The sequence below is a fragment of the Halichondria panicea genome, chromosome 3, assembly GCF_963675165.1.
Source record: "Halichondria panicea chromosome 3, odHalPani1.1, whole genome shotgun sequence".
Taxonomy (NCBI): domain Eukaryota; kingdom Metazoa; phylum Porifera; class Demospongiae; order Suberitida; family Halichondriidae; genus Halichondria; species Halichondria panicea.
This window is the reverse complement of record NC_087379.1, coordinates 2878362-2894283: the sequence shown is the minus strand read 5'-3', so window position 1 is coordinate 2894283 and position 15922 is coordinate 2878362. Positions and strand designations below refer to the sequence as shown.

The 15922-nt window shown below is 42.0% G+C and overlaps 2 protein-coding genes across 2 annotated transcripts; one reads left to right on the top strand and one right to left on the bottom strand.

The window, feature by feature from the left end:
- Positions 1–2128: 2128 nt before the first annotated feature.
- On the bottom strand, positions 2129–6103 carry LOC135333004 (cyclin-dependent kinase 10-like). The gene is made up of 3 exons (XM_064527946.1): positions 5807–6103; positions 3892–4076; positions 2129–2889 (listed from the first exon to the last, which is right to left on the bottom strand). Exons 1-3 carry the CDS (start codon positions 6078–6080, stop codon positions 2191–2193), a joined length of 1158 nt encoding a protein of 385 aa, XP_064384016.1. The 5' UTR covers positions 6081–6103; the 3' UTR covers positions 2129–2190.
- Positions 6104–6140: 37 nt separating this feature from the next.
- On the top strand, positions 6141–15919 carry LOC135333001 (mucin-2-like). The gene is made up of 9 exons (XM_064527943.1): positions 6141–6850; positions 7101–9102; positions 9322–9423; positions 11631–11698; positions 12277–12324; positions 13247–13377; positions 15176–15227; positions 15338–15406; positions 15596–15919. Exons 1-9 carry the CDS (start codon positions 6254–6256, stop codon positions 15755–15757), a joined length of 3231 nt encoding a protein of 1076 aa, XP_064384013.1. The 5' UTR covers positions 6141–6253; the 3' UTR covers positions 15758–15919.
- The last annotated feature ends 3 nt before the right edge of the window (positions 15920–15922 follow it).

The window sequence follows — 15922 nt, the reverse complement described above, 5'->3', positions numbered from 1 at the left end:
ATTGCTGGTGATGTTCAATTTATTACAGTACATGCATTTTGGGGGACAATGTTGGTGTTTGAGTTTTGGGACAATACATACATATAATTATGGTGATATGGATGTGATGATGTGGTGACAGAAGCTACACAGTATAGACATCTCCCCTAATTAATTAATGTGAGCTGTACATGTTCATGATGTTGTAACAGATTGGAGTTATGCTCTCGCCGGAATTTCTTGTTTCCACGCTTTTTGGTATTTCCCCATAGCAAATGTTTTCTAGTCAGATTCTCAGTACAGTAGTATAAATTTTACGTTTTAATAATGAAATGCGTAAGTGGAACGTTAAGAAGCGTAGAAATTCATGAAGAGAAGACAGGGATGTTGAATTGGTGAGACAGTGATAAAATGACAGCCATGTTTATGTTTTGCCTGCATTACACAGTTGCGCATGCGCACTATAGTACAAACCTCCTTTTCCATTATCAGGTATGCTATAGATCTACAGTATACAGTATATTACAAATAATACAATGCTGACAGACAGTTCCCTTGTAATAAAATTATGACAACTTGTCATGCACTATTTATTTAAATCGACTCACTATACCGCGTACCGGTAGTCTCGCGAGCAGACGTTGGGGTTCCCTCCCTCCAAACGTCTGCTCGCGAGACTAGCGTATACCAGTAGATGTATTAAAATACAGTATGTCTCAGCCACGCCCATGTCATAAGTGGCCATGAGCTATAATTATTGTGACGTTGCTACTGCAGTCATTTAGATGGTGGTAAGAGAAGTCCAATTTTTACAAGAATGCCTCCTGTTTTTGCCTCCTAATAAGATACTGATGCATGCATGGGAGGCCCTGAGATCACAAGGCATCTATAGTAATACGGTTCCCTCAGAATCAGAAATCAGCTGTTGTGGTATGACAATCCATTAATTATATCCACACACTTATTTTACCTCATTCATGCTGTATTTTATATACATCCTGTTTTATTCCTTTCATTATAGGTTGTCTAACATCAATGGGACTCCATCCGCTTATATTATATAATGTGATATGGGGAGGGTAATTTTCCTCGGGTCTCCTCACCAAGAAAGTGATGATCCCGAACTGCTAATCATGGTACTATTTACCATGGATGTTTCCCTCCAAAATGAATTCATGCATATACTGCGATGACACTGGACAATTTTTCAATGATCACAAAATAAATGAAAGCACCGCAGGTGCTGCATAATGCCTCGGTGGAAGAAGCCAACTGTAAATGCTATTATTTGCATGCAGGAATAACAAGTCTGGCTGGCAGGAACGATGCAAAAAGTGGGAAATGATTGATCATGCATGACACTGTATGTGTTGTTAAAAGGATGCTTAAAGTTCAAACTTCATGTTTGCATGCTCTCTAATGCGCTTTGCAGCTCTTTCCTGACTCTTATAATTGCAGCCACCATGGACTCAGAAATAGCTAGCGCTCTAGTGAAAAGTGAACTACTATAAATTATAATTATTATAAGTAGAATATCTAACAGATTTTGCTACGCACGAGTTTGAATTGCAAAACTACCCATAACTCGAGGAATTAAGTTTTTTTATTTACCATGCATGGATGTTTAATTCCCTCCTCTTATTTGAAATCAGTTATAGGCCTTGTCCAATGCATGGTCTCTATTCATAGAGCCTCAGGCCTTCTGGTCTCTGAAATAGCGTAGGTATACCTTGGACTCGGCCTATAACTATCAATCGATGAATTTCACCAACAACCGCAACAATTCAACAGGATCATGCACGTGTTTGAAAGTAACGTCAATTTTTAGACTCAATTACGGTCACTTTAACAGGATGCAGGCAAAGGACGGGAAATCATTTGGAGTGGCCTAATCAGGCGTTTACGATTTGCGATGGCATAGATTAGAAAGACACTATAAAAGCACAATGCTATTATAATAGTGCTCATACTTTGCTGTCCAGGACCATTGCTCCGGCCAGTAGCTATCACCATCAACAGTACTGCACCAAGACTCATGCATGGCACTTTTCCCTTGAGTTGGTGTCTTTTAATATCATAATTATGCAATAGTTTCCTTCATTCCTGTTCTGCATCCATTGGAACACTCCCATGCATTATTGTAAGTGGATTCATATAATAACCAATCTCTTTCAGATTAATTAACAATTACAACAATTAAGGTTCAGATTCTCACTGATGTAATGTTCTAGGTTTCTTAGATACATGTCCAGAATCTTCATCTTCCCATGGTACTTTTCTTTGCACTTGTGGCTTAGTGTTTCTCAGGTGTGGATAAGTAGGCATCAATTCAGGTTCGATCGGAAGTGGTTTCTCACGGAAATAGACATTCTTTCTGGCCTTAATGGCAGTTATTCTCTCGTCTGGGTTGTAAGTCAAAAAATCATTGATTAGTTTGCCTCCAGCGTCAGACAGCCAATGGTACTTCAGTTTCAAGTTATTGTACGGTTGGTTCTTCAGCGAAATGCTCTTGAGTATAGGCATGGATGAATAGCCGGGCCAGATCGTGTCATTAGGAGTTCCAAGTAGCTTCGTAATTTGTTCAATCTGATTTGTATCTGATTTTCCCGGAAACAGAGGCTTGTTGCTAAGCAGTTCACAAAAGATGCACCCCACTGCCCACATGTCCAGTGCCATTGAGTACACTCTGCAACCAAACAACAGCTCCGGTCCTCGATACCACAGTGTCACAACTCGAGGGGTAAGTGGTTTGGGTGGAGTGCCTATAGTTCTGGCCAGTCCAAAATCAGCGATCTTGAGGCAGCCTTTGTCGGTCAATAGGAGGTTGGATACTTTGAGGTCTCTGTGAATGATGTAGTTGCTGTGTAGGTAGGCCATACCATCTAGGAGTTGCAACAGTAAGCACTTAACCTGGAGAGATATAGAATACGTGTTAATAGTTGGATTCAAGACCATACATGTCATTGTGTACTGTACAGGAACTAAACATCTATTACCGTATATCTTCTAATTTATCGGACACTTCTAATTACCCCAGACACTCTTTTGGGCAATTTTCGTTGTTCTAATACAACGGACACTCCAGTACTTTAATATTACATTCGTTCTAAATATCCGGACAATACCTTGAAAAGTTGAGTTATCATTCATAGACGGCAAGTAAGACTTACAGTACTGCAGTTAGATAGCTTTGATTAGCTAGTTTTAGATAGCTAGTGCAACTATTCAGTCGTACCCTGTTCTATTAAACTTAGCTAGCTCGCATGCAAGCTGCTTGCTTGTTCTAATTATTCTGGACACTTCGCATGTTCTATAAAAATCTGTTCCAATTATACCCGGACAATTTCCAAAATAATTATTTTTTGCTGTCCGATAAATTAGAAGATATACGGTAACAGCTCTATACAACAGCTTGCTGCACAAAGCTGAAGCCATTTACAAGCTTTCTACAAGTAGAAAACAGACTTTGCCATTTGCAAGCCAAGCTGAGCTACTACAAGCCATTTACAAGCTAAGCTGAACTACTACAGTACAACCTCGATTATCCGGACACTTTGGTTCCAGAAGCAGGCCGGATAAGTGAATATGCCGGATAATCGAATAGATAAACCACGCCTTGATCCACCCACTTTATTGATAAACAGCAGGGCCACATGGTTGTCTGCGCATGCGCAGAAGATAAGCAGGCATGTCTCCATGGTAACAGCTGCAACGTGCATGCGCGTTTGAGGGACACGCCCATTTTCTGATCTGATAACAAGAAAACTGCCAAGCCGGATAATCGAGGTTCCGGATAATGGAGGGCCGGATAATCGAGGTTCTACTGTACAAGCTATTTACAAGCCATTTTTACAAGCCCTACCTAACACAGTACAAGTCATTTATAAGCTTCACCCATGAAACCGAGCTTACCTGAGCTTCTGTGAAAGGGGTACTCATGTTGTCAATGAGAGTGGCCAGGTCTTGCTCGCAATATCTCATCACGAGGAACATGTTCTCCAAGTCCCTCCCCACAACCACTTCTCTCAGCTCCACAATGTTCTTGTGTCTCAGACTCAACAGAATGCCTATCTCACGCACACTGCATATCGGGAGTCCTGGAGGAGGAAAGGGGAATGCTGAAACACAATGCACCTAGAAACAACTAACAGATAATTATGGTGACTTGCACGGTACATTTATCATTGTTTGTGGTTCTGTCTGGTATATCATGCAACTATCAAAGTACTACTGTGACGCCGTAGATGGTCCCTCTCTTTATATTATACTCTTGAAAATTAAAAATTAATTTTTAATAATTATGGTGGTACTGTCACATAATAATTGAATGTTTTGCCCCCTTACTGTCTGTGGTAGTACAGATAGTCCCCCTGCGGACAATCCGTGGCACTGCGCGGGACCCCAGACTGTCTGTTGTGCTGTAGGTGATCCCCCTAGGACTGTCAAGAGCAGCAAGAACTGCATGCATAATAACTAGAGATACACTGGAGTGCAACCTCGTTACGCGTATTCATCACATTCAATAATTTTGGGGTGTGGCAGAGGTACATGTAGCTGGGTGGAGCCCAGTAAAAAATTAAAAATTGCTCCCCGTTCGGATGTTTGGATAATCAAGGCTCAACTGTACATACTCCCCAAACTGTACAGCTCCCCATAATACAAACGGACCTACCCAGTACTAACCGAGATTGAAGATAGCGTTATAGCAAGTGCGGTAGTGAATAGCAGCGCAAGTGCAAGAAGTTGAAACAGTACTGGTGGAGAAGGCATACATCAATGTGTGGAATGTTGGGTACGCAAAGAAGAGTGGTTTCACATTGATTGTGTCATAGTTTCCAAAAAAATCGATGCAGAAAGAGGATCTCCCATGGTGTTGTCCATCGTGCGCCAGAAGCTGAGAACTAATGAAAGCACCGTGGTGCTGATGCCTTGGTGGAGGTGTCAAAGCAAAGCTACTAGCTATTATAGCAAACATGATGAATATTTTTATAAATTTTGCTGCATGCAGAGAAACTCAACGAGTGGGTAATGATCGACCATTATTGTTGTTAAAAACGATCTATGCCAAAAGTCCAAGTCTAAAATGAATGGCTGCATCAGAAGAGCATTGCAGCTCTCTCAGCTACCAATAGCTAGCGTTCTAGTGCAGACCTAACTACTAAATTTGCTACGCACTCTTCTGAAAAGGCTGCAATGGCATTCCAAGTAAGCAAAAGTAGAGAACGAAGCATTATTTTGCAAATCCACGAATTAAAATCCAAAGAAAACGTTACTACCGTATACCTCGCTTGCGCATAAGCACCGAGGGATAATTACTAAATTATTATAGCATCACTTTGTCAACCTTTTATTGCATAGGTTTACTATATAATTATTCTATATTAACACAGGTGTATTGACAGTGGGCTGGGCTCCGCCCAGCTACATGTACGTCTGACACCCCCAACATTATTGAATGTGCTGAATACGCATAGCGAGGTTGCACTGCCCTCCAGTGTATCCCTAGTTATTATGCTACTCTTAACAGTCCTAGGAGGACCACCTACAGCACTACAGACGGTTTGGGGTATCGGAGGACCGCGCAGTGCCACGGATTGTCCGCAAGGAGGACTATTTGTGGCAGGGGGACTATCTGTATACTACCACGGACGGTTGGGGGCAAAACATGGGGGAACAATTATCATGTGACAGCACCACCTTTACAAGCCTCTATGGGTACGGTGCATTATCATAAGAGTTGATGCAATACCGGTACACGGTACGGTATAGGTAGTCTACGGTTTCGTTTTATACATGACCATCAATCAAGCCAAACCGTTCTATTAACCTTCTTTTTCTTTTTCCATTCTTATCTTCTTCAGTGCCACTACCTCCTTGGTCTTCACGTCTCTGGCTCGATACACAATGCCGTAAGTCCCTTCACCAACTCTGTTCAGCTTCTCAAAATTTGACACACTTCTGGTCGCTCCCAGTATCTCATGTTGTGGCAGAGGAATCACCTTTCCAGTTAGAGGGGACACTACTTGGTGTCTGCTAGAGCTTGGAATTTGGCTAGCACTGGTCGACATTGCATTGACATGATCTTGCCTAGCCATGTGCATCTGTGAGTACAAAGGTCATCTCAATTAAGCCAAGGACTAACATTCCAATGTCGAAGTAATGATATTCATTAGGCATTTTCTACAAACCACATTTTGAAGTGAAAGTTGTCATGGACTCTAATCTCGGCTCTAATACAGCTCAAAGCTCAAGAATAGTCTCATAGAAGCAAGCAATGAGTGACAACGAGTTTAACTCTTTAGCTTCACAGCTACTGAAGGATATAGGCGTTCAAGACACTGATACTCTGAACTTTTTCCAGACTAAACCTCACTCTACTGATTGGAAGTCATCTATCAAAGTGCCCTTACCTCCCAAGCACAGACGTGCCTCTGGAACAGCACACACAAGGCTAGCTGCTAGAGCATGGCAACAACCAAATGGTACTCAGAGAAAGCCCAGTGGTGACCAAAATGGTACCAACAATGCTCCAAGAAAACTCAGTAGTGGTGACCAGAATGGTACCAGCACTGCCCCAAGAAAGCTAAGTGATGAACAGCATAGTACCAATAGCACTGCTCCAAGAAATCTAAGTGGTGAACAGTATGGAACCAACAGTACTGCTCCAAGAAAGCTCAGTGTTGAACAGCATGGTGCCAACCCTCAACGAAGGCATAGTGGTGAAAAGATACTGAGAGCTCCACAGTATTACAGCTCTAGCTCTGCAGGACAGATCACAACAAGCAGTAAGCAGTCTGCAGGAGGAGGACCTGATGGGAGGTTCGGATACGGTGGCTCAACCACTTCTGCAAATGAAACGCATACTCAGCCAGTAAGATCATATTTGCTAGTGGTATGTTTTGATGCTATAGTGAGCTGGCACTCCTACTGAGTCAGAAGCAGTAATATAACCTACTTCTGTAGCTACAGTGCTGCATGAATGCATGAAGAGCCTTTGTTCTTGCATGGGTGTGTCTCAGCCTATATTCATTAGCTGTTAAATATCTGCCAGCACACTGTAATAATCTGCTAAGCCTATAAACGCCAATTGTTTGTTCTAATGCCACACACACGCACTGCAGGTACAGACGGCTGTTACTATCCCTACCAAAAGGGTCATTGCTCGCCCTGCCCCCAAACCACCGACCCAGGTAATAGCTGTCCATGCCAAGAAGTCTGAGGCAGTTGTTCGAGTGACACCTGCGCTGAGGCATTCTTCCAGTGCAGGTGCTGTAATCAATGGCAACCCTAGCTCACTGAGCAACAAGCCCTCAAATGTCAAAGTTCCCACATCCGTGCCCAGAGTTGAACCTAAGACTAAATTGTTTGATTCCATAGATGGGACCAAAGTTTCGAAAATAACTTCTCCGGTTAAACCAAAGGAGCAACTGCGAAGGATAGCGTCAAATCCCGATCAATCCAAGAATACAGATCGATCTAAGAATACGACTTTTGAAGTGATTGAAACAACACCAGCTTCGTTTCATATCGTATCCACATCAAGCCATCGAATTCTACACACTAGCGAAGATGGAGCCAACACAAAAAGAAAGCCGTCACTTCGAACTGGTTACTACAACGACGACGCTCAACCGACGGCAAAATCACAGCCGATGAAAGCTGTACACCCTATTGTTTCCAGACCCAGCAAGAGCCTCCCTACTCCAAAAATCTTCACCCAGTTGAAGAAGAAGACTCAACCATCTAGTGATGTCAACAACAGTGGTGTGTATGACAGCTTGAGCCCACCTACATCACCTTTGAAACAGTCACCTACTCTAATTGAAGGAGGTATTACATCCACACAAGGGGGGATCAAGCAATCAGAAGCACAGTCATTATCGGGTGCTTATGACAAGTTGAGTCCAGTTGAGTTAGCTGCAATCCGACAAATCTCGCAGGAGGTTAGTCAAGAGAAGCCAGCCAGACAGATATACCGACGAGAAAGCACTGCTAGTAGTACGAACTCTGATAGCTCTCAGTCGGACAGACATCTCAAACAACCCACAACCACTGTCCAAAACCGCAAACCAAGCAATCTTCCTGTCACCTCAGACAAATCCGCATCTAAGAGTCTGAAACAGACTCGAAGACACTCCTCTGCAGATCCTTACTTACACATCAAAAGCACTAATGCCTCAACCTCTGCTACACAGGCACCAGCAGCGAAGGCTGGTGATTATAGACTTGAGAGAACCGTCCAATCACCTTCAAGCTCTTCGACAGCCACACTGAGCTCTCCAGAACCACTTTCCGATCGACAGACACCTGACAGCGACGAAAAAAGGTCACGATTGGACAATATGAGCTGGTCTAAACAGTCCCTCGATAGAAACATGAGTGAAGTGGCCACATCGACAGTGCACGCTCTAAGCACACTCATGGAAGTGCTCACCCCCGATCCAGCCTCCAAACTAAATGACCATCATTTCGAGTACGAGGGTTCCCCAGTCCCTCTAAATCCAAACTGGTATGCGGAGACGGACGACTCGGATAGTTCAAGTTACCCTCTCTCCCCCCTCTCCCCTGAGCTCATTCCGACTAGCTCCAGTGAGCCCACCTCCAGCCCCAGGGTTAAGAGTCCTTTCACCACGTCTGTTAGCGACAATTCAATATCCACCACCACCACCACCACCACCACCACCACTACCAAATCCGAACCTCGGGTGGTTCAAAAGGTCAGGTTTGCCGATAGTCCAGTAGAGATTGTGGAAGAAAAGAAAACTCTAACAACAGTCAAACAAAATGGGGTTAATAATGGAGTTAAAACCTCGAATACATCAATAGAGAAAGAGAAATCGAAAGAAACTCCTTCAAAGATCCCTCCACATACTAAGAACAATAACAAGAGCAAGCCCCAGCAACAAAAAATCAGCAAGAAGAAAGAACGTTCATCAAATCACAAAATAACTCTGCCAGAAAGACGTTCACTCGAAGACCCTACCAAGAGCCAGGAGACTACTAATGATGTCGCCGTGAATGGCCTGAGCAACGGGGATTCAAGTATCCATGACTACGCATTAATTGATCCTCAGCTACATGACTACGCTATCCTGGACCCGGAGTACCATGCAGAGTTCTTTGGTGAGTACACACACATACATACAATAATTATTTCAGCTTGAGTTAAAATTTGCAGCAAATCCAGTTATTGTGACAATACGAATCCTGTGCCAATTGTTGTCTTTTGTTCTATACCTTTCACATGTACTTCCCTTGTTTGTGATTCTGCAATTTTTTGTTTTCCCTGTATGTGAATGTTACGCACGCACGCACACACACACACACACACACACACCACAGGCTACTGTCAGCGTTGCACCAAGCCTGTGATTGGGATGAACAATGGCTGCGTTGCTCTGGACTGTGTCTATCACCTCAAGTGCTTCACCTGCTCAAAATGCTGTGAGTCCTTTCACCTAGTAAAGCAGGGCTGCTCTATACATGTAACAGTACATGTAGCTCCCTTTGCTGACTTCCTAAACATACCTGTTACGTGTATAGTTATAATTTCTGTATACACTGAATAGCCTCTTCTGTATCAATTTAGCTGCAACGAGTGGGCTATTCATATTTCAATTGTAGCATCTGCATGTGTGTGTTTTAGCCTGGGTTGAGCCTAGTACTCTTTTACTAAGGTTGAATGGTAATTAAACGTATCCCCTCTTCCAGTGTGCTCTTATCGCTAAGCTCTATCACCGAGTGTTTGTGTTGGCACGTACTCTACGTGTAAACATACCTGTATAATTATATCATTCCTGTGCAATGACATTCCTTCAATTGTGCCCTTCAATGTTGTTTCCACTGTTTACCCTGGGCTATGATATTTCAGTTGTAGAGTAGCATTTGTGTGTTTGTAGCCTGGGTTGAGCCTAAAGTCTAACCGTAAATGGACACCGTGTGAGGTTATTATCCTACCCAGCGTGTCTGTCACGTACAAGTGTCGATCTTGTGTTGGCACATCCTTTGTAAAGTGAATAATTGTAGGATACTGTTTCTTATAGCTTGTGTTAACTGATAGTTGAACCATTCATGAGATATGGTCTCACTTACACAGAAGTAGCCCCCCTCCTTTAGAAGTGAAATAGCATCGTTTTTATTCAAATTACAATCTTACGCTCTGGGGACTGACAATCATTTACAATCGAAAATTAGTTCCTGAGATAAAGCACTGCCAGTGTATGTATTAGACGCGATTGCTTATGGAGTTGTTGTATGACGATTACTGTGTTCACATCACACCCACATCCATTCTGTGGCTGCTATATTTGCTATCGTAAGCAAATTGGCACTTACTTCTAATGGATATTATTGTAGCTGAAGTATGAGCAGTTAGTGCCAGTTATTGTACCGCCCTGTACTTTGCTGATTGTCAGACTAACAGTCTAGCTGTCTGTCGCAAGCACTGCAGTGAATGTTTTGAATTTCATTATAATAGCTTTGCCTCAATCAAGACCTGTTACTTAATTGGTGGGCTCCTGGTTACACTTAGCTCATGTGCACGTACGATTATTATGACAACAGAAGAGGTTGTAATTGATAGTGTATACATGTTTGACAACAATACAACTGACCCTATACATGTAACAGTGATGTACTATATTGAAAGCGAAGTGTGCATTATTTACAGTGTCATTTTTGAATAGAAGAGAGAGGCTTTGTTGTACGTAACAATGTGTTGTGTGAAGCAGTGAAGGGTTGTTTGTCCACAAGGGGAAGCTTAGTGTCTGAGTTACAGGAACCCAATGCACGGTATGCAGCACTGCGAAAGAAACACTGCATCAAAGTTGAAGCCAGCTCCAATTTGTAATTGATGTTTGCTATGTCAGTAATTCCCTACAAATAACTCAATCAAATAGTCATTGGTTTGTTTTGTTCTCCGTCACACGTACACAGATATTTACTCCCTTCTGTACAAACAAATTGCTCTACACATGACCCATTGTGACATATTCCACTCCACTTAGGGCTACTAATTCGTATACACACACATGTATATGTACGTGTGTGTTTCCAAGCAATGTATCGTGTACATGTACGTGTGTATTTCGAAGCAATCACACCCTCAATCTCTTTGTACGTACATTGCAGCAGTGTCAGCTGCCTCCCCCTCATATTCTGCATTCCTAGGCACCCCCCAGGCTACAAAACAGCTCTCAAATTGCATTCTAGTCATGTTTCCCATCGCCCTGCTGTGTTAGTAAGTGTAGACTCTACATGCTCCCCATGTATGTGTTTGTACACTGATTGTTAATGCCATTAGTGTGAACGAGTGTGTGTATCATAACAGTGATTTTATAGAATTTTTGGTTGGTTAGTTTTCTTCCTTGGGGGTAACTATAACACTTACATGTACATGCACAGGTAACAGCCTCCTCTGAACCTGTACTCTGACCTCTGTATAGATTTGTCTCTATAGACATCCATTTATGGCCTTTGGTTTGAGCTATATACAATTGTAGAAGGGTCTACATTTGTAAGTTCAAGCTAGTGCGTACTGTGGCACACACACATTTCCACACCCACCCACCCGCACACACACACACACATACACATCCACCCACCCACACACACACACACATCCACCCACCCACCCACCCACACACACACAGCCACCCCTCTCTCTGGCTTCAACTTCTACACTGCTGACGACCAGGTCCTCTGTGAGGTGGACTATTGGGTAAGCTCTTAATTAAGTAACCTTAGTAGTCCGTTATGTTGTATTATGGTGTTGGGTGTGCTGTATTGATCAAGCATTAAGCTGCACCCTCACACACTATCAGCTTAATGTTTGCATGCATCTGCTTAATAGTTGTACATGTACATACATTGTATGATGCGTGTCGTTTGTCGTTTTTGTGATAGCCTCTGTATGTGAATGTGGGAAAATCTCTCTACACAACGTCATGTTTCTGGTTTAACACATTCCTTTGGGTCTATTTGAATCATGAATATAATTAACTGGCCAGTTTGTGGGGGTGTGTGCAGACTGCGAGGTTAGTTGTCGATCTATTCATGACCTGAGGCCTCTTGAATGCTGTGTCTAACTTTACCTCAATTGCTAAATAATACATTAGACTATTGACCGTAAACTCTAGTGTCATTTGCTAAAGGAAACAATACCTAATCTAGAAATTCTCCGCATGTACATGTACATGTACATGTAACATGCGGAGAATTTCTGCCTATCTGTAACCTAGTCAAGGTTCGTTGTGTGCATCATTAATGCTCATCAACATACACTCTCTCTTTGCGCAGAGTTTGATGGACACCTGCCACCTGTGCTCACTGAGGATTCGAGATCGGGTAAGTAATTATGCAGTAATTCAATTCTGCTCTCCATAATTAAATCAGTCAATGCTGACTGCCTGTTGTGTGGTTATATACAGCTGTGGTCATTGCATACCGTGTAGCGGGTTTCGTGCAAGGTTAATCAAATTAATGCGTATAAGCCTAATTGCGATTGCATGCTCTCTTTGCATGTATTTCGATGTGATTTATGCGAAAACTCGCAATTTGCAATCGAAAGAAGCTCACATTTGAAACCCGATATACAGTAGCTTAGCAGCAGTGTGTGCACTCGACTGAGTGTGTATGATCACAGAGATGATTAGTCTAACTCGGTGAACCGTACTAAAACTCAAGTGGGCCTAGTGAGATACACTGTACATCCGTAAAGCCTGAGTCTCTCAAGCATGCAAACACTAGCTTTACAGAAAGTCAACGCTAACTCAAACGTACTGTTAGTAATGTACACCATAATTACATCATCAATATACATACATGTACGAAAAGGTTGTACTGATCACTGGAAGATTATAATTATAGCATTATAGCAACTGTAGTCGATTCTGAAGGATAAATTCCAGGTCGCTTACGTCAATGACATAGTTTCAAAGAAGTGATTGCACCCTTCAATTGCCGATACCTTTAATCTCTCTCGGGAGAAGCACTTAGAGACAGTCATAATAACAGTAACTGGAGCTGGCACCAATTGTATTGTATTCTCTCACTCTCTATTGAATCTCTATGTAATTAGTCTAATTGGCTTCATTGTCAGTGTGGGTAGGCTTTTGAAGGTGAATGATAATTAGTATTCACTACGCAAAATTTAATTACGTGCATGTGCTATATACAGCTACATGTATACTTACTTGTATGTAGCTTCATAGTTTTCGATAGTGAAGCATTACCATGCAGTAATGATTCCAACCCCTCTTTTGTGTAGGTGCTACGAGCTCTGGACCGGTCCTATCATCCCGATTGTTTCCGATGCTCCATGTGTTGTGAGTGCCTCGATGGAGTGCCTTACATCAGTGATGCGGCAGGGGTGGTCTACTGCATTGCAGACTATCACAAGTAAGTGAGAGAGGGTGACATGTACTGTTTATCTTAAGGCTAGTTGTACATTCACTATATATAGTTGTACTAACCTCTTATACATAATATGTACATGTAGTTGTGTTAGACACTTCACATCTCCTTGCTAACCTGAGCTGCATTGTAACTCATTGTCTACAGTGTATGTTTGTAGTTTAATCATGCAACTATGCAACAAGCCTTTTGTGATGTGTACAATATCTCCTGTTATCCGTTAAGAGATAACTGTAGAGGCATACCCACCCCCTGATGAACATGGCTGAGTGAACACAACGAGTATCTATAGTGACAGGGCTGAACAATAAATTTGTGTTTCCAAGCATTATTTTTGTTGACCATTGCCTCCTCAACTGTAGACAACACACTGTTGCGTAAACTGGCTAGCCTCCCAGTGTGGCAAACCTCTCCCATACGTAGGCATGCTGTTTGATACACTTGTCCGGCTCTCTTGTGCTACTGTCTGTTGCTTGGTGACTAGACAGAACAGCCAACATCTTGATCAAATTGTCCCACTGATCTAATTAGTATCTCGGATTTAATTGTCCAATTCCCTTGTTATGTGTACTCTGATTGTTTCGTCTTTGACGTATTAGCAATACAGTACATACGTGGGTGCACTAAATATTGTGAGTTCGTACAAGTGCTACTAAAAACTCAAAGAGTTGGCCTCCTTAAAAATTCAGAAATTTGTAGTATTTACTTCTGTGGTTGTTCAGCCCAGTTTTTGTGTTGTTTCACTTTATTTGTAGATTGTTTACAGATGTTGTGCTTGTACTAGCTGATGACGTGGTGGTAATTGAAGTGTTTGTGGTATGTAGTAGCCATGTGTCACACTTACGGCACTGTACACTCATTTGGCAAGCGATTACAATTAACGTTGTCCACCATAGACCTCCAAACAAGGGTTACAATAGATACATAGACACACCGTCTTAAACTAATTAATCTTCCAGTCTAGAATTTGTCTGGCCATTTTTGTCTAAAGTTGTGTCGTTCCTCTTGAAGATTTCCAGCCTTACCTATAACTATAGAGCAAGTGACTGTGTTTTATGAATTGCTACATTGTGTGATGCTGCATTTCCTGGTATCGTATAGTGCTATAAATATAATACGGGCATAAAAAAAAAACTTGCGTTTTGGCCAATTTTAATGCTCTGAAAACAAAATGCGTTATTTCCTCGATTAACATCGCAATTTCATGGGAATGGTACAGGCCGAGAATTAATTGTGCGATACAAATATGCGATTAGATAGCCGCTCGCATAAATAGCAGCATTAGTTAGCATCAATGCATTAATTTCTAGCACTAGGTACCGTATAGCGGGTAATTTTCGTGGGGTAAAATATTCATTATTTTCGTGGGCAGGCTGACCTCCACGAAATTTTATCGTAGGCGTGGCTTATCTGAACGTAGGAATGCCATGCAGCCACGAGACTAAACGAAATTTTTACTCACGAAAAAACTACCGTTTCTCGAGTTGAACGAACTTTTTACCCCACGAAACTTACCCGCTATACGGTAGTAGGTAAAGACGTGATAATTTTCTGTGTACATATCGTATTTCTGACTAACTCAATTGCTCAATTGCACCTTGTGATGTCACTGCATGTCATAAGATAAATGTCTATAGTGAATTTGTGAAGCTTAATAGTCAATAATTAATTATTTGTTTTTCCAGCACCGATAACGCACATGCATCATCGGACAGCTTCCTCAATCAAATTAGCTAGCCATGTAACAATTGCTATTGTGATGTGATACTGTTCTCCTTTGCAGGAAATACGCTCCAAAGTGTATAGTTTGTGAGGAACCCATCGTTCCCGAGCAGGTAAGTTGATTGTGTAGCATGTTACTTTAGCGCGCAGTTAGTTAGTTAGTTGTGTAGTATGTTAGTTTTGTTTATTGCATGCATTGAGAATTGATCAATGCATTACGCAGGGTAAATCCAGGAGCCTGAGAGTGAGAGCCCTGGACAAGAGCTACCACATTGAGTGCTTCAAGTGCGAGGTTAGTGTGCCTGTACACATCTACAATGTATCTATGGTGACCCTTTACCACATACACTCTTGTACACATCTATCTATGGTGACCCTTTACCAAACAACACACTCTTGTACACATCTATCTATGGTGACCTTTACCAAACACAAATTGTCAGTATGGCGATTGTTTGTTAACGATCTTTACCCAATGCAGTCCTGTGGCAAACAGTTGGCCAGCAAGTCTGGAGGTGGTGAAAAGAGCTACACTGTGGGGGAACACTTGTTCTGTGTACTCTGCAACATGCTGCTATCTTCACAGGGAGTCATAACACAGTCTGAACAAAATAGTTTTACTGGGACACGTACAGTATTATAGACTATTACATACTACTATGTAACTAACTACGAGTTTCTATCACTCATGCAATTGTGGGTGTTTTTTAACTGCATTTAGCTTAAGGCTCAAAATGTCACTTTTTATTACATTGTCCTCTACATTTTGCATGCACGGAAGAAAAATTTTAATGTCCTATTTTAATTT